Genomic DNA, 19,539 nt, shown 5'->3' with positions numbered 1-19,539 from the left:
AGGATGTCACGGCTAGGGCGGATAAAAAATGAGAAGACATTTAAAACGTGAATGCCTTAAAGTTTATGGTCCTCATCATGGTACCCAGAATGTCAGCAAGACAGCTCTCAGAGGGGCAAAGAAAGGAAGGGGCTTCCCACAGCAAGTAGGTGTCATCCTGCCCACCTACAGTCTTAAAAAAAATGCTTACTAATTATAGACTCAAATGAAACCAGGGAGGATCTGAATGTTGCAGTGGCATCTACACTCTCAGAGAACTGCATTAATTAGCAGAGAGACTAAAAATTCTGAAACAGGCTTGGGTTCTAACCTAGGCTCCACCCACTTCCTAACCCTATAACCCCAGGAGAATCACCCCCCACCCCAAGCGTCACTTCCTTCATCTTGGCTTGTAAGGATAACAACAGCATCTCCCTCGTAGAGTTATCTGATGATTACATGAGCAGCTGCATGTACACTGCTTTAGTTTAGTAACTGCCCACAGTAAATTCTCAACAAATGTGAGCTCTTGTCATCATCCATCCATCCACGCATCCACCCACCCACCCACCCACCCACCCACCCACCCACTCACCCACCCATCCACCCATCCATCCACCCACCCACCCACCCACTCACCCACCCATCCATCCATCCATCCATCCACTTGTCCATCCATCTATCCACCCATCCATCCATCCACCCACCCACCCACTCACCCATCCATCCACCCGTCCATCCATCCATCCACTTGTCCATCCATCCATCCATCCATCCATCCATCCATCCACGCATCCATCCACCCATCCATCCATCCATCCACCCACCTACCCACCCACCCACTCACCCATCCATCCATCCACTTGTCCATCCATCCGTCCATCCATCCATCCATCCACGCATCCATCCATCCATCCATCCACCCACCCACTCACCCATCCATCCACCCGTCCATCCATCCATCCACTTGTCCATCCATCCGTCCATCCATCCATCCATCCATCCACGCACCCACTCACCCATCCATCCACCCGTCCATCCATCCATCCACTTGTCCATCCACCCATCCATCCATCCATCCACCCACCCACCCACTCACCCATCCATCCATCCACTTGTCCATCCATCCATCCATCCACCTACCCACCCACTCACCCATCCATCCACTTGTCCATCCATCCACCCACCCATCCACTTGTCCGTCCATCTGTCCATCCATTTGTCCATCCATCCACTTGTCCATCCGTCCATCCATCCACCCACCCACCCACTCACCCACCCATCCACTTGTCCATCCATCCATCCATCCACTCGTCCTTCTATTCATCATCCAACCCTCTCTTCCTCCCTCTACCCCTCCATCTACTGAGATTTACAAAGAAGTGTGATATTTGGAGTTTATAAACTTGTATCTGAGGCCTAATTCTAATTATTTCTCACTGTGTGATTTTGGACAAATAGTTCAACTTCTCAAAATTTTTTGTTCATTCTTCTGTAAAATGGAGCTGAGTGCTTATGTTTACATGATAGCCACTGTAAGAATTAAATGATCCACTAAACTCCCATCAGGCAACATACCTGATTGGAGCGATGAGGTTTATATGAAAAAGGGAAAGACACACCACAGTATGAAAATATAAAAGACCCATAAACCCTCTCACGCTTCAGACTCATACTTTCAACTTCCTATTGGACACCACGCCTTGGATGTGCCCAGAGAACTCAGATCAACAGATCTAAAACTAAGTTCATTACAGCTCCTCTTATGGGTTGAGCTGTGCCCCCCCCCCCAACCCCGCAAATTTATATGTTGAAATCCTAACCTCCAGCACCTGAGAATGTGACCCTATTTGGAGAGAGGGTCCCTACAGAGATAATCAAGTTAAAATGAGAGGATTAAGGGAGGCCCCAATCCAATATGACTGTTGTCCTGATAAAAGGGAGAAATTTGGAGACAGACATGCACAAGCCTGTGGAGGGGAGGGGGGCGCAGGGGGCCTGGACCAGATCCTCCCTTTCAGCCTCAGGAGGAAGCAACCCGCTGACACCTGAACTTGGACTCTGGCCGCCAGACTGGGAGACACTCAGTTCCTGCTGTTTCAGCTGCCGGCTGTGGTACCTGTCACAGCAGCTGTGGTGAACGAGCCCACCTCCCCACGCCCCCTCCTCTGGAGTTTCCTACCCCGGTCAGTGGTACCCACCCCACCTGGCTGCTCAGGCCGAACGTCTGGACAGCAGGCTTTTGCCTCCGTTCCCTGGTCCTCCCTTTGCCAGGTCACCAAGTCTGGTCCGTTCCCCCCCCCCGCCCCCCGCGAACGTTTCTAGGACCCTCTCACTGTGTCCAGCTGCATCCGTGACCCTGGTCCAGGCATCCTGGAGATCAACTCTCAGCCGTTCCAACCCACGCTCTATCCCCCACACAGAGGGATGCTCCACGAATCCAAATTTGAGATCACTTCCCAGCTTACAACGATTCAAGGGCCTTGCTACGGGGCCAGGCCTCTCCTGAGGTCCTTGTGAGGACGCGCCCAGCCTAGCCACCCCCCCACCCCGCTCAGCCCCCCGCAGCAGCCCAGCCCCACTGGTCACGCCCCAACCCCGCCGTCCTGCAGGCTTGCACATGCAGTTCCCTCTGCTGCCGCCCTGTCCCAGGTCCGACCTTGCTCGTCTCGGCCTTCGGGTGGGGAGCCTCCCGCCCGTCACGTTGGGGCACCGGCCACACCGTGTCACCGCTGCAGTGACCTGTCGTCCCCCTTCTGAAGGTCCTCTGCCGCTGTCTCCTCAGCATCTCAGGGCCCCGCCCGTCACGACCCCAGCGTTACAGTTAATATGACTGAGACACTTCCAGAATCTGAGAGACGGGCAGGACTAGACAAGGTGGAGAGGAGGAGGGATGCTTTCCGAGTCGGCCAAAGCCCGGAGGCGGGACGCACGGGCCCCCTGGGCAGCCCGGAGTGGGTGGCGCATTGGGAGATGTCTATAGGACTGAACGCCACGCGCTGCATCTGGGCATCACTTGTTCTTGGGGAGGAGGACTCGAGGAGATAAGCTCAGAGGCTGAAGAGTCTCCTGGACGTGGGCGCTGGGCACAACGGAGCAGGGGGTCCGGGGAGTGACATGGGTCACGAGCGGCCTCCCAGCCGAGCTTCGCCCTTGGGGATGGAGAGGAAGGTGCCGATGGGGGACTGCACGGAGGAAGGGCAGTGGAGCCAGCGTCCGGCTGGGTGACGGAGGCATGGGGAAGGCAGGCGAGGAGTGAGACTGTCTCTGAAACGGTGACCGTCCACACATGGCAGGTGCCCCCGAGGGCGGCCTTGTGGGCACAATGACAATGGTCTTGTGACTGGTGATGGGAAAGGACGACAGACACTAACTTTACAAACAGGAGTGAGAACTGAGACCACAAGGCGAGACCTGTTGAAGGCATTTCCTTTATTATAACATGTCTTATTAGCACACATGATTCTAATAGCAAATATGTTCTCCACCCTTGGTTCAAATATCATGTAACGGTCCAGAGTATAAATATATGTATATACAAAATTTTACAAAGACAATAAAAAAAAGGTTTCTGACCAATGAAGTCATGAGTTTAGAAAGCAAAAGTAAAGATTAAATACTGAAAATTAAGATAAAACCCACCGAACTAATACTTTAAGACCTTCAGAGAGGATCCTTGTCTGCACACCTACTCTTCGTAAAACTTCAGATCAAAGTGCCACTTGGTAGAGCATCAGCTACGACAAATACACACGGAACCTCAGAAGGAATACAAGCTCAAATGCCAAAAATAAAAGAAAAAGAAAACAAAAGCACATTTCTTACACTGCACCATTTCAAAGCACCTGAAGACACATGGTTCATTAACACCGTAAATAAATACTGGTCACTGTGTCAGAACAAGCTCTGCCCAATGAGAAAAGCATCACACTCAGCCCTGGCACCGACAGCTGGCTCCCAGCAGCCGTGCCGAGCACGCAGTGTGTCTGCGAGGGAAAGGCCTGGTCAGTTAAAATAATTCTTCTCCAGGAAATGCCTGACATCACCCAAGCAAGGTCACTGTGTATCTCTTCAGTTTACATACATTTCTGCCGTCAGAAATGTCAAACTATTTCCTCAGTGGAAGACGCCTGAAGTACAATGTCATCTTTATTACCTGACTGTAGATAAAGCTGTGAGACATAGTGAGGACCTTTAATCGTCATCAAATCACATACAAGCTCTCATTGCTCGCTTATCAAACAAGGATTATCAAGGAACGACCCAGCCTCTGGCCTCCCAACCTCATCTAACCGTCAAGTGTGCTTCTGGCAGTATTTAATTGGTTGTAAATGATGCTCGCACAGCCCCTAATATGACCCCCAACGGATAACGAAGTAAACTAGTATGCCAGCAAGCCGCACTGTTAATGTAAACTGTACCATACTTAGGAAGCGCCTTATAATTTGGAAAGAAACAGGAAACTGTGTCCTGAACACACTACTCAGAACAGCAGCCAGTTAACCCTTCAAGAAAGAGCTTTAGATTTACCGGGGCAAGTTAAGCTGCTCTGGTTAGACTTGTTTTAGCAGTTTCACCATAAAACTCATCGTTGCTATTTGCAGGGGAGCGCAGATACAGGCACAAAAGTTTCCACTCACAGGAAGATAACTCACAATCACCACAATCACCACAAAAACCCTTTACCGACAGGCTAGTGAGCCAACCAGAGACTGCACGTCAGCGTCAAAGATGAACACTTACAATTCAAGGCGATGGAAAACCAGAGGAAGGGCTGCTCACTGGGCTTTGAACTCCTAATTCCATCCTATTGCCACAAAGTTCCAACATAGTAAATACCTGTTTTAAACCGTCTGCTGGGAAACCTCTGGGTGCACACACAGGCATCTGAAGTCAGGATCCACTGCGTTTATATGTCCACACCCAACAGGAGGCCACCCACAGACTAGATGTCTGTGAAGTGGTCACTCTGCTCTCCGGCGGTGGGAGATCCCCGACCAGCGCCCTCCTGGGTGGGCAGCGCGCCCTGCTCTGAGCCCCCCGGGGCCGGGCCCGGGAGCTCATACACCCGCTTGGGTACACCTCGGGTCCTCCGGGGGCCGGGCCTGTCTGGCTCAGGCTGCTCTCGTCCTGCTGCTGTGGGATCCCCATCACAAGCTTCCCAGGGTCCCAACAAACCAGGTCTTTCTTCAAATTCAAAACCCAAGAGGAGTGAGGTAGCTCGAGATTCCAGCTCCCTGTGGCGGGCTCGGTCGCCGTGGAGACCCCTGGCCGAGCTGCAGAGACTCTGGACACAGTCCTGGAGGAGTGCTACGTGGCCGCGGTGCCCTGTGCAAGGAGAAGGGAAAGGCCGTCACCCTCGGCGTTCCTCACCAGGTAGTGAGCGCTGTGATGGACTCGAGACGCCCTTTAAGCCAAAGTGACCCCTCAAGGCAATTTGAAACCACTTAAGATTATTCAGTTTATCTGCTAAATAAGCAACCTGCCTCTTAGGATCTAGTCATTGAGGCAGAGGAACTTACAGATGCTAAGTGGGAACTCAATCCCACAAGTTCCTACAGGTAATTAACGTCAGTGAAGGAGCGTTGAGCAGGCCCCAGTGAATGAACCAGACTAGAAACGAGAAGATGTCTGAGATTCCTCAAACTGTCAAATTCTGATTAACCATAAATTCCATTTGCAGTGTATACCTCTCAGCGCAGAAATAATAATTTGAATAGTTTGCTCTAAGCAATGTTTTAACTTCAAGAATTCTGGGGCAAAATTAAGCATCTTCTTCAAATCTTGGTATCCAGAATTTTCTTCTTGTACTTGAGTTCTGAAGCTTTTCTGTGTAAATAAAGTTCATAGTTTAAAACAGCAGTACCTACCATTTATTAACCAACATCATAAAAGATAAACTTATTTAATTTTTAAGGGTTCAACTTTATATCTCCCGTTTATTTTATTTAAACAAACACTTTCAAGCCACAGAAATTTCTCTCCTTTGTAACACACTGATTATATACTTAGCTTATAATATTTTTCTATTTACCTGTGACATGAGAATAAAATAATTTATCTAATTTGCCTGTATTTTAAAATCTTTGAGCATACTGATTATTAAACACAATTTTTTAGCCTCTGCTGACTATTCAAGCAGAAGCTGACCGTTACTAAACCAGCAGCAGGAAGAAACAGATAAAATACATGACTACTACTCAATCTCTGCACACTATTTTATCCATCGCTAAACCTAGTAAGCTAGGACGCCAAGAGGAAGAAGCTTGAGAGCTACTGTACCTGCTTCTACTAGACGTGCACAGAGGAGTCACTGGCTAAAGACAGAAACTGAAATAAACACATCCACGCTGGAGCCAAATGAAGTACACTAAACAAAATTAAACCTAGAAACAATTTAATGCTTTTCTTACTGTTTTCCACTCAGTAAAGAGGCTTTCAAGGGATTCAATCAATCCTACGGCATTAGCTTTCATCTGCTTGATAACCTATAGAGAAAGTTAAAATATTTTGTTATACAAATAACTACTTAGAAGTATAAAAACCCTGGAACTCCACGGGATCTGCCAGGGAAAAGAGTTCTCGTCTAGTAGTCACGAGACTGGAGTGTCTGAATCACACAAGTGGAATTTCTTTCTAAAGAAATCACACACAGATTCTACATTAAATGTGGATACCCTCTGATGTTTGCTGTAGTAACAGCATTTGCCTACTTAAATATTTATAGAAAAGAAATTTCCAAAACCTCCTTTGGAAGGGGGTGAGATAACTAACGTGTCCAGAAAAAGATCACACCCTCCGAACTTTACATGCATTCACCAGTCCCCCGAGATAAACTGACAGAGACACTGTATTGGTTCCAGGTGTCCAGCATGATTCAATACCTGTATGTACTGTAAAATGATCACCGCAAGTCTAGTTAATATCTGTCGCCTCACAGTTACACGATTTTGTTTCTTGAGAACTTTCAGGATCTGTTCTCTCAGCAGCGTTCAAACATAAACCACAGTACTGTCAACCACCACCGTGCACGTCACACCCCCGGGACTCGTTTATCTTACAGCTGCAAGTCTGCACCCCCTGCCCGCCGGCCCACTCTCCCCCCGCTCCACCCACCTGTTTCAGTGAGCGTGGGTTTTCTAGATTCTACACACACACGAGCTCACACAGCACGTATCTTTGTCTGAGCCAGTTCACTTTCACGTGCTTTACCACTTGATGCTCAGTTGATTCTCCACCACGGCCCCATGCTGCAGACGCGCCTGTCCTCACTTTACAACATGGAACCAGACCCCGAGGCCTAGGTCAGAACCCGGGTGGGACCCCTTCCCTCCCCCCGCATTCTAAGCTGTGGCTTGTGCTGCTTGGTTGTGTCCCGCAGCACTTCTGCCACGCGAGCTGCTGAAGCATGTAACTGGCTTTTCCCACAGAGCCCTTCCCTGGGTCTAACTCAAATCTCCTCTCTGTGGTAAAAAAAAAAAAAAAAAAAAAAGAGCACCCAAATTCTGTTTTATCCCTCTTGACTCCAGCTTGAAAATACAACTCCAATGCCTTATGTCTGAGCCGATTTTGTATTTCTTCAGATATCTGTTCTCCTTCTGTGGGTTCTTATGAATTTAACTTTTAAGAATACGATAAACTAAACCCCCGCCGTGAGCACACTGCTGTGGCCTTCTGCAGAGAGGAAAGGAGAGGATGGGGTGGGAGCAGAGGTCCACATGGAAATGCAGATCCCGTCAATTCTGTGACGAGGGGCCTGACCCTTTAGCCGTTTACTTCCTCAAAACAAGACCAGCGCCCCCATCAACAGACGAATGGATACAGAAGATGTGGTACATATATACAATGGAATATTACTCAGCCATAAAAAGGAACGAATTTGGGTCATTTGTTGAGACGTGGATGGACCTAAAGACTGTCATACAGAGTGAAGTCAGAAAGAGAAAAACAAATATCGTATATTAACGCATATATGTGACATCTAGAAAAATGGTACAGATGAACCGGTTTGCAGGGCAGAAGTTGAGACACAGATGTGGAGAGCAAACGTATGGACACCAAGGGGGAAAGCCACAGCGGGGGTGGGGGTGGGGGTGGTGGGATCAGTTGGGCGATTGGGATTGACATGTAGATACTGATGTGTATAAAACCGATGACTAATAAGAACCTGCTGTATACAAAAATAAATAAAATACAATTCAAAAAAAAAAGACCAGCGCCAACACCTGCACCTGCTTCAGCACCCGCTAAACACACCCACAAGCACTATTCCACCTGCACTGTTCATTAACTTACTCTGCACCCTCTGCACTCCTTGCCAGTGGAAATTCTACTTTGCAAACAGCGATAAGTAAAGTGTTAGTGATGAATGTCACCGCCACTGCTGCAGGGCACAGCCAGGCTCCAGCGTCAGCTGCGCTGGCGGAGCGCCCTGCCTGCAGAGCCGCATCAAGGAACCCAAATCAGCCTCGTGCCCCCTGGACACAATTAGACCCACAGACCTTGAGGCAGTGACAATGTGAGCTCCTTTGGAATGTGTTTATTTTAAAAACAAAACAAGACACAAAGTGAGACAGGAAAGTGCAAGCAGAGTGTCTACGGTTAGGATTTCCTGTACGCTGTTCTTAATCTCGTAGGATGCTCAGAGCAGCTTAGGAAGTGAGCATGGTCCGTCCTCACCTTGTAAATGGTACAGCCGAGGCTCAGGCGGCTGCTCAAGGCTACCTGGGACCTGGGGAAGCAACCCAGCGTCTCCCAGCTCTGAGCTGCCCTGGGCAGAGATAAAGCCCCATCATCTGACGGAAGGACGGGGAGCCCCTCTGGCTCACATGAGAAGCTTCCCCTCAGCTAAGGGAGCTAGAAATACACCAACGCAAAGGCTTCCCTAAGAGGAAAAAAGAACTCTCACTTTCCCCGCCTTCCTGTAAACAACGCCCCAGAGGGGTGGGAACCGACAGCCCTCCACGCACCTGCCTTCCCCAGATCACCACCACGTACGTAAATCTTCACCCATGCGGGTGACCTCAGGAGCCCGAGTGTCCCCGGGGAGCTCCTTCAGACGTGGTTCTAACAACAGGTGTTACAACAAGACTCTAGAACAGACCAACCTGAAATCCACTGTCACAAGGTTTGAACTTCTACCTTCCGAATCCCCGACTCACTAATACAAACTCTCAACAGAGAAGACCGGTGCATGGTCAGTGACTTCCACGTGGCAGGCTGACTTTGGGAGTCAAGCAGGTAGAACGTAAGACCCCGACTCAGGGAGACTAGGTGCCCCCGCTCAGTGAAGCCACGGGACCGGCAGTAACCACCGCCCCCCGCAAGGTGGTGAGTGAGGGTCACCTCTACTCCGTGTAAACACCTGGTCCAGTACCTGCTACCAGGAGTCACTTAATAAGTAATCGGCTCACAACCTGTGCCATGGGTGTTATCACACATGACAGGTGAAGAAACAGGCTCAGAACACTGAGCGACTCGGTAAACAACTGCTGGAAGGTGACGGAGCCGGGTCACACACACAGGTCCTCCAATGGCAAGATCCAGCCGGTCCCCACAGCCCCCCTGTGAGCCAGCACTGGCTTTGTACTGTGACATGAATTAGCTGGAGGAGGTGGGGACAGGCCTGTCCCAGGAGGCCACCCACATCTCCTTTGGTCCTATATCTTGATACGAGACAACTGATGTGAACTCCCCTTGTTCAAGACAGTGGATCGATAAATGGTAGTTTCCATTCTCAAGTGGAAGAGCAGAGTCCTGAACAAAGACGAGGAAGAAAAAGAGAAGCGGAAAGTGGCCACTAGGGGTCGCTGACACACTCTGTCCGCTCAGTTTATCCCCAGGCAGCCCTGGCAGGACCGGCAAAGCACGAACCACAAAAGGGGCTGCAGTGACTCAGGTGTAACCTGGGAAATGTCACCATGAGTGATGACGTCAACAGCCTTTTCAGTAAAAAACAATCCAACACAAGCTAAAATACATAGATTTATAAAAACCTCAGTCACTGACTGAGTTAAACTATGTTTAAAAACCAGCTTTACATACCGGCTGGTACTATACAGGACATCCCCTTGCTCGTCTTACCTCATCTCGGGGACTCTGCCTTCGGAGTGCACGCTCAAGCTCTTTTGCTTTTTCTAGTCCAGAATCTAGGAGACTCTCCATTCCCAAGCCTACACCATCACAAATAGCACCCATGAAATCATCCTAGGAAAAGTTTTTAAGCGTTAACTGGCAAATTCAAGTTCTATATTCTTTTTAAATTACCAAATAATTAAGTTATATTTTCTGCTTATTTTAGGACTGTAATACATTCCAAGTTGATTAATTCAACAAAAACTAGAATAAGAACTAACGGTGCATAAGGAAAAAAAATTAGCCAGTCTGTAATTTTGTATCCCACATATTATATGTTAAAGAATGTTCATCCTCTTAGACAGGACACCGTGTTGCTAGAACGTTTTAATACAATATTATGTTTTCAGTAGCATGAATAATTAAAGCAAGCAAATACACATCTTCTAGAATGACATGCAAACGTAATTACATTCTTCACATGTTGGCCGGCTGAGCACCCACCCTCCAGGGCACATGGCAGACCTTCAAGCCAAAGATCTGGAAGGCACAGCGAGGATCCCAGATCATCAGGTGCATTTAACCACTTAGACTGGGACAGCTTTCAATCTCCTGCTAAACTAGTAAAGGATGTGCTGCTACTCATCCTGCTTAGCGACACCACTCTCAGAAGCCCCTACTGTTCCCCGAGATGAAGGCTTCCACCACGAACGCTCCCGAGTTACCTGGAGGCCGGCAGCCCCGCAGTCGCTGCTCTCCAGGGAGCGCAGCTGGTCCCCGCTGAGAGCTGCTAGCTGCCCCGCGTACTTGACGGCTTGGTGTACGATCTGGATCACTTGCTTCTGAGCCTCTTTCACCATTGATGAAATATCTGAAGAGCATCCCTGTGAGATAAAAATGGACCAGGGTATCGGATACGTGAGATTACCAGGGGAGGTAAGAACAAGACCGGTGTGAAGAAAATGGATTCTGCATTCATCGATACGGTGACCATGCTTCATCAAAGTCCGATCGGGACCAGACAACGTGCGATCCCATAGCTTCTGACGGTGATGATACAACTAGGACACAGGCTGCCCTCAGAGAGCTTCTGCACTAACAGGAGACGGAAGGGGAGCAGGCAGCAGCCAGACGTGAGACGGCGGCCGAGTGCTCCCTGTGCCGGGGCCGTCTGACGGATGGGTGACCAGGACGCTTCCTACTATGGGGGGTGGGGAGGGGAAGGGAAAAGGGAGGGAAGACCTGAAACCCTGCAGATGAAAGGCTCCCCCACGTCCCCCAGAGGAGCGGGGAGGGCGGCTCAGGCACCCCTCCCGGGTCTGCCTCCTGGAAAATGCTGCCTGTATCACTGCAAGGTAAGGATGCTCAGGCTACACTTAAGCAGAGCCTAGTTCCTAAATCCAGTTTTGCCAGCTGAACTTCAGCGTCTCCTGAGCTCCGCTGACCTCCCCCTCCAGGTCACCCGTCCTCTCTGCCCTGATTCCTTATGGAAAGCATTTCTCACAGGGCAACAGGCCACAGCCCTAAGTTATGGTCAAAGTGCTTTTCCTCGAGACGGAAGAGACGGGAGAACGCTCCACCCCAGGTCCCCTGCGGTCCTTTCTTGTAACACCAGCCAACTAACTGGCCGTCACAGCAGCCTCGCCAGGTTGGCACTGCCGCTTCACTTTCTAGGTGGGCAACAGGAGACTCACAAAGTCTGTGCAAGGACACACGCACACCTAATCCAGCCCCGGTTCACACACCGGACTTCCAAACGCCCGCGGCGGGTTGGGTTGGGTTTTCCCTATCCTGCACCGCCTCCAGGATCTGAGGCTGACCGAGTCACCCAGCCCTCCCGCGACCACGCGGCTGGAGCCCAGGCGGCTGGGGGTGACCCTGCGGCCTGCGCTCTCAGGGCCTGCGCTGTCCGAGCCCTCCTGCCTCTGTCCCCCATCCTCACCGGTCTGCAGCCCACCCTCCTTGTGACGGTCACTCTGTTTCCTCGTGACCTATATCCAAAGTGACCCTTCGTCCAATGTCAGTTTATAATTAATTCAATAACAAGGACCCAACCAAGCATCGATCACAAAACGAGTCCTCGTGAGAAAGGACACCACATTCCATCCACCTGCCGGGAGCTCACTGCCCACACCGACACAGTGCATTAAACGGCATGACGGGTAACGTACAGGGTTATTATCAGAGGAGCTAATAGGAGGGATGTGTGGCCAGGTCTCGGGGAGCCCCACAAAGACCTCCTAGGGGAGAATAATGGACAATGGAAACCACACGTCTAGTTTCAACACTGGACCCATAAGTTCAGTCAGAAAGAGAGCCTCCCAGGAGGCGTCTGCCGCCAACTGAGCATCCACTAGAGCAGAAGGACCGGGAAGCCTTGGGAGGCTCTACAGGGTCTGTCCAAGCATCTAGAACATTCGCTACAAAGCCTGTCCCTCTGGGTTTCTGCCTTGGCCCCTCGTACGTGCGGAGCCTCTCAGAGGAGGTGCGGGCATCGGCAGATGCGGGGTCTCTCCAGCACCAGCCCCCATGTCCCTCTCCTCCAGTCCGCCCTGGTCACATGGCTGCCAGAGTGAAAATGCACTTCCCAGGGACACCTGCAGCTACGTGTGGTCATGTGAGGAGGTTCTGGCCAAAGATACATAAATAGGAATGTCATGTGGCGATTTCCAGAAACCTCCTTAGAAGAAGGCCCCTTCTTCCATCCCGTGCACTGACCTTCCCTGGAGCCCTGGACGCGGTAGACACAGAGCCTGGGGCCACGCTCGGGGCCCAGCCGAGAGCTGCACGGAAGGAACCGGGGTCCCGAGGCAGCCGCCAAGCCCGCCTCCAGATTTTATGAGAGGAAGGAAGCTTTCACCTTTCCTCTTCCTACAGCCAAGCCTTCTTATCTGACTTAAGGTAAACAGGGAAACAAGATGACTTTCCTTGCCCCCGTGCCAGCAGGCTTGTGACTAACTCACCCCGCACCGAAGCCCCACCCGTAACCAGAGCGAGACCCCGAACCCCTTCCCAGCAGCCCCCGCGGAAGGCAGCACGGCCCGGGGTGGGGGTGGGGGGGCGGGTCCACGGCGACCTGGGCCCAAGTCTATGACCTACTACTTGTGAACAGTTGACACACCCTCCCGGCCTCCACTTCCTCACTGATAAAGGGTGACAACACCAGTGCCCACGTCCGGGGCTGCGGTGAGGACTGAAGGAGTTAACATTTGTAGTGCCCGGGGCGCAGAAAGCCCTGGGAAGTCTCGCTGCCATCGATCAATCATCCAACATCCACAGTCTTGGGATTTCAACACAGAAAGCGCTTCTGAAAATCCTAAGGGTTGCATTTTGGGCAAGATGCGAACAGGAGAGCGTCGATAAACACTTGCTGAACAGATGAGTTCTCCTAGCGATAAGCCGAGATCACTTTACCTGCAGAAACAACTGTAAGCAGCCTCCCAGCTTCCTCACTTCCCGTCTCAGCTCGGCCGGCGAAGCCCCCGTGCCGGGCCTGGGGGGGACGCCGCTCAGCCAGTGTCTCGTCAGCACCACGAGCCGCTCGAAGGCGCTCGCCACCTGCACAGCGAGCGACTGGTTTGCTCGATCAGAGAACACTTCGGAAGAAGAAGAAAAGTGATGAGAAGTGACCCCCGAGTACGAGAGCTCACGTCTGATCTGCATGAAGACACTGTAACGCCGGGCACCGCATGACAGAGGTGACAGAGCCACGCACAACGGAGCAGGGAACCGCGGTGCTCGTCAGCGGGCGGCAGGGGCTGCTCACCGTTACTCTGACCGTCTTCGTCCTGTTCTTCATGAGCTCTGGACACGGCGAGTATCCCGTCGTGGATTTTAAGGAAATTACTAATCAAGTTGTCCGCGACAGTGTTTTCTTCATCGTCACTCTGTCCAAGAAGCTCTAACGATGAGCCAATCAATTCCTTGCAAACTCCGGGAAGAAAGGATTCTGCTGAATCTGGGTACACGGGGCTTGACTTCCCTGCTAAGCCTGTGTCGACAGAAAACAGCCACCTCAAGCCTCGTTTCCAGGGACGATACTTGCAAGCAAACCCATCAGTGCAAGCGGCCACAGAACACTGGCCACACATTCCAAGTAGGCTATTCCTACTCCAGGACACCTTACTTCCATACACCAAGCGGAAAACACAATTCCACAGAAGAATCAATCAACCTCTCAACAGCATCCATCCATAGCTTAGCGGCTACAGACACAGATGACAGGGAATCCAAACATCCCACGTCACCACTGGCTTAACCTCCTTCTTTATTTACTTTTTGGTAACACCTAAGGAACTGTGAGTTGGTGAAAACAATGGCAGTTGCATAAAATAATATAAACACATCAAATATAAGTAAAATAAGCTTAATTAATTTATAAGCTGGAAAAGCAGGCAGTAATAGAGCAAACGACGTTAGAAGGGAGACCTCTCGGCAGCTCTTCCTGTAACAGCCCTGCTCTAGGTACCCTACAGCCAAAAGAGGTGCAAGCCAAACAGCTGTCTACAGTTAATCTATCACATCTTGGGGAGACAGACTCTCAGCATAATTTTCGAAGCACCGTCCAAACCAGAGGTAAACGGAAAAACTTTAAGAGCTCATTTGGCGCCTCTGGAAATAACTTTATCCCGGAATGCTAACACGTGAGTAGGGTTCTCATTTAATATGTACGATTAGTTTTCTGCTCTACTCCATAAGCCATTAGAAACAGCAAACTAAAACGCAGAGTGCAATAAAGGCACCAGGTGGGGACTATTAAGAGTCGAGAGCCGAGACAGGAGCTGGATTTGGGAAGAGAAAACAGCTGCCAGCCCAAAGCTCTGTCACTACAGGGTGACGACGACAGCGACGCTCCTCCCGTCACCACGGACAGTTAACCACGTAACGCCTGCTTAGTGAGATACCGGTGTGAATGCATCCCCAAATCCAGCATCAGCGTGTCAGAAAGACTTGTAAAAATCTAGTTTCGAAATACGGCCCCTAAGGTGAGAGGTTCAGACACTGGCTCGACTTTCCGAAGCTGGCAGGCCTGTCCTCCCACACCTCGCAGCCCCCCGGGCAGGTTCACACTAAATGCACACGTGGGTTTCCAGCTCCCTCTCTGAAAACTGCAAACAAGCAAAGACCTCTTATATGTCTGACTTCCCCTTGTACCTTAACCTTTAAAAAGGGCCCTTAAAAAATGACCCTTGAACACCTGAAGCTAACACAATGATGTAAATCAACTATACTTCGATTAAAAAAAACAAAACCGACCCTCAAAACAGGTTTAGTTATCTGGAAAAGGTACCTTTGTAAAACATCTTACTCTCAAATAATACTGAATAAATAAGTTGCTACCACAGATACAGAAACTTTTATTTTGCTGGTAAACATAAAGTCTATATTAAACAAGTAGTAGGATAATAATTATCTTCCTAAAAGATAATTTTATGATTAAAAAAAAGAAACCCCAGTGTCTTTATTTTATTTATTTATTTATTTTTTTTGCAGTACGCGGGCCTCTCACTGTCGTGGCCTCTCCCGTTGCCGAGCACAGGGTCCGGACACGCAGGCTCAGTGGCCGTAGCTCACGGGACCAGCCGCTCCGCGGCACGTGGGATCTTCCCCAACCGGGGCACGAACCCGTGTCCCCTGCATCTGCAGGCGGACTCTCAACCACTGCGCCACCAGGGAAGCCCCCCAGTGTCTTTATTTTAAAGGCAAAGACGAGACACAGTTTCCTTCATGGCTACTCATATTCCACTGACACCTTTATCGAAATAGACTACTACATTACGGAGTAATTTTAAAACTCCATTTACTCAGGCACAAGTGACATTCTGTAAAGTGTAAGCTGTGCACATCTTAAGTGTGCAGCTTGTCTTTACACACGTGTACCCCGCGCAACCCCCGCTCAGATCGGCACGTGCAACACGCCCATCGCCGCTTTCCAGCAGGCTCCCTCGTGACCCACCATTCTACCTGAAGTACTCGGACACACGTGTACCCCGCGCAACCCCCGCTCAGATCGGCACGTGCAACACGCCCATCGCCGCTTTCCAGCAGGCTCCCTCGTGACCCACCATTCTACCTGAAGTACTCGGCTTCTGTCACGATAGATTAGTTTTGCCTATTTTTGAACTTCCTATAAATAGAATCATATGGAATGTACTCCTTATCATCTAGTTTCTTTCACTCAACCTCATGTTTTGGGGTTCATCTGGGTTGTTGTACGAATCAGTGGTTCTTTTCTATTGCTGTGCAGTAGTCTGCTGTTACCAGGCAGTAATTTTAATTATTACAGATACTTACACATATAAATTACAGTGTATCCCCTCTTCTTATGAAAATTAACATAGTCAATATTGGCATGAAATAATTATTCAGTGGAATAATTCCTATAACTTTTTCTTTTAAACTTTTAAAAATTAAAGCAGCTTTAGACAAATCATGCATATTATATAAACTTCAGAAGAAAACGAAGGATATGCTGTGAAAAGGACGTCTTCCTTCCTGTCCCGTCCCCTCCCCCAAGTGCCCTGGACAAACCAGCGCTTTCAGGGAGAGCATATTCATTCATAAGCATGTTTGTATACATCTTTTTTCTCCTCCTCACACATACGATATCCTGTCATACATAATCTGCTACACTTTGCCTTTTTTTCACTTAGAAGAAAACAACATCCTCATACATTTTTGAACAAACACACGTCTTCCACATTTGAACTAGTCACTCAACTAAAGGCTTGGAATACATCACAGAGCACAGTTGCAGAAGTGGGAGGGGTCTCCGGTCCACCCTGTTTACAGAGGAGATGGAAGCTTCCGGGAGATGAAATGATTTGCACAAGAACCAGAAACAGGACAGTGGCAGAGACAAGACTTGGAGCTATTCCCAGTAAACAACAAAGTCTGAAGAGAAAAGTACCTGATGAGTGTGAAGAGTGCAAATCCTGGGCCGCGGGGGCCGCTATGCCATGCAGGCAGCTGGAAATCCTCCTGTTCTTCATCAGAGTCCTGCTCCTGGAAAAACAGAAACCGTAAGGCTGGCAGCGACACTCCACGTGGGAAAATGCGAAGGACACAGTTTTAAATTCTCCAAAGAGAATGGACATCCACGAGAATGTTTTCCATGGAAATATTTTCATCAAGGGTTAAATTAATTTGGTTTATCGAACAGGAATTTACTCTTTTCAGGTACCAGTCTAACCCTCTAGTTAATGAACTGAATAGAACAAATGCACAGCTGACCCGTGAACGAGGCGGGGGTTAGGGGCGCACAGTCAGCCCTCGGCACACGAGGTTCCTCCACATCCGCGGGCTCAGCCAACCCCAATCCTGTCGTGTTTACTACTGAAAACTGTGCTGTTCGAGGGTCAGCTGTCCTACTATTCAGAGGCTCCGGATACTGTGGTTGAGACACAGCAAACAGGGCTTCTGGGCTCATGGAGCTTACGGTCCACAGGAAGTCAGGAGGGCACGGAGGGCTGCGGAGGCGCTCAGATGGAAGGACTCGGCCCCAGAGTCGGGAGGGCCCCCGGAGCGAGCCTGGGGCCGACCTCGGATGCCAGCTAAGGGAGCGTGGATTGATCCTGAGCAAGTTATCCTGGGAAGGGTTTTAAGCAGGGAAATGATCCAGGTCAATAAATTCAAGTAAATATTTGCTGCACAGGGCAAAGAGCACAGCACCGGGAAGCATAGCAGCGGCACAAGGCAGGAGGCGACCCCAAGATTCGACCTTCAGGGCTCTTCCTGCTGCCTCTCCCCTCAGCCGAGGGTAAAAACACTCACGTCTCCCCCTGGGGTGTGACGGAAGGAGCGCCTGCTTCCGTATCACCACCCATGGACCAACTTTCCAAAGCCCAGCTCCAGCCCCTAGACATCAGGCTGTGGCCCCAGACGTCAGTCCAGCGGGACCTTTGAAGTCTTCTCCTTAACAGGACCCTCCCTACTGGTGGCCGCTCACAGAAAAACGCTACTTGTTGAAAAGATGGTTAAACAAAAGCATTCTATCTGTAGTCGCCTAAATGTTTCAAATATAAAATCTCCCCATGAATTCCTACGAGAGAAACACAGAATTATGACAACAGGGAGAGAAAATATCAATTCTCACAGGTTACAGTTTTTTTACTTAGTAGCGAAAGAAAAGCGTACATTATCCCATCAAGTCTGAACTAGGAAAACTTATTCTTTCAACACGACTGTAGTTAAACAATGTTTAAACTCAAATTAAAAAATGCTTGTCACATTCCTTTCATAGAATTTTTACTTAACATCGGGGGAAATTTTACTTTTAACTGTCAACAGCACATATCAAAATTTATATGCCACCAAACCGGTCTATTTCACCGCAGAACAAGCACATCATTGCCTAGAAGCTCCATAATTAAGAGTCCATTACCTTCAGGCATTCTCAGAGTCTGCAATTCTGTCATAAACATTCTTACAAGGCTGAAACTTCATACACAAGGCTCCTGACCAAGAGCAATCCATGTTTTTAAAAAAATGATACTTTTAAGTTATAGAAGTTTTCAAAAACATCTCTGCCAAGTGAAAACACCTGATTTTGAAATCTTAGAAAATGTTGCTTCGATTTTTCAGTGACAATTTAAGTTTCTGTTGATTCCCTAATTATTCCCTTATCATTAAGTCAGCAGGACTTAAGACGTAAATTACTAACCTTCAATAGGATAAAACTTTAATGTTAATTCTTAATGCTCGTATTTGATCCATGCTCGTATTTGATCCACACGTCTAAGTACACAAAACTTATACCTGTTTATAATAAAACAATAAGAAATCTAATTTTTAAATCTAAAGGAATTTATAAACCACACTCTCAAGAATCTGTAGGTCTGGGTTGAATTCTGGGAGGCTTATGCCACCCACTCTGGGCTGGTGTAAGTGTCCCAGGCCCCATCGGCCCAATTCCACTCCAGGACGAGTTTTTGAAGACGGTTTTGAAGTCCTCGGGACAAATCACCTGAAGACATCACTTGTCTTTTCACTGGAATTGGATCAGAAATCATATCCTCTCTGTATCCCAAGGTTATTCAATACATATTAGGTGCCTGAGAGCAAGAACTGCCATTTACAGAACAGCCACGGACAAGGTTGGATCTAAACCCTCCCAGCAACACCGCATCATCCGCGTCATTGGTCCCGTGTCAGAGACCACGGTGGTCACCGGAGAAGCAGCTGCTCCTCACGGATGACCCTGTCCTGTCTCCAGCTCACAGATGAGAAAACTGAAGCCTCGAGACATCCTGCCCTGGGCCCCCGGCCACATGCGGCCAGGACGAGGACTCAGGTCTCGGTGGGACCCGTGACTCTGCACAGCACGGGCCTGCAGCGGATGCACTCAAGGAGCCCAGAGTCTGTTTAAAGCACACGCTCTGTGTTTCCTTCAGCCTGAGATTCGAGCTGCCACGTACCTAACATATAACATGAACGCGACGTCCTGGCTATTTCTTACTCTAGCTTAGCAGCTAGAATGCAGGAAAT

General features: G+C 49.4%; 1 protein-coding gene across 1 annotated transcript in view; it reads right to left on the bottom strand.

The window, feature by feature from the left end:
- Positions 1-3,473: 3,473 nt before the first annotated feature.
- Positions 3,474-19,539, bottom strand: part of KIF14 (kinesin family member 14) — a 49,085-nt gene continuing 33,019 nt past the window's right edge. The window contains exons 22-29 of the mRNA XM_060142010.1: positions 16,964-17,058; positions 13,820-14,044; positions 13,468-13,649; positions 10,779-10,937; positions 10,063-10,185; positions 6,393-6,467; positions 5,670-5,808; positions 3,474-5,307 (exon numbers count right to left, since the gene is read on the bottom strand). Of these exons, the coding sequence (XP_059997993.1) occupies positions 4,925-5,307; positions 5,670-5,808; positions 6,393-6,467; positions 10,063-10,185; positions 10,779-10,937; positions 13,468-13,649; positions 13,820-14,044; positions 16,964-17,058 (1,381 nt within the window). The 3' untranslated portion in view covers positions 3,474-4,924. The remainder of the gene's footprint in view (positions 5,308-5,669; positions 5,809-6,392; positions 6,468-10,062; positions 10,186-10,778; positions 10,938-13,467; positions 13,650-13,819; positions 14,045-16,963; positions 17,059-19,539) is intronic.

This window comes from Lagenorhynchus albirostris, chromosome 2, assembly GCF_949774975.1.
Source record: "Lagenorhynchus albirostris chromosome 2, mLagAlb1.1, whole genome shotgun sequence".
NCBI lineage: Eukaryota > Metazoa > Chordata > Mammalia > Artiodactyla > Delphinidae > Lagenorhynchus > Lagenorhynchus albirostris.
The sequence above is the reverse complement of the archived record's forward strand: the minus strand, read 5'-3'. Positions and strand labels throughout refer to the sequence as shown.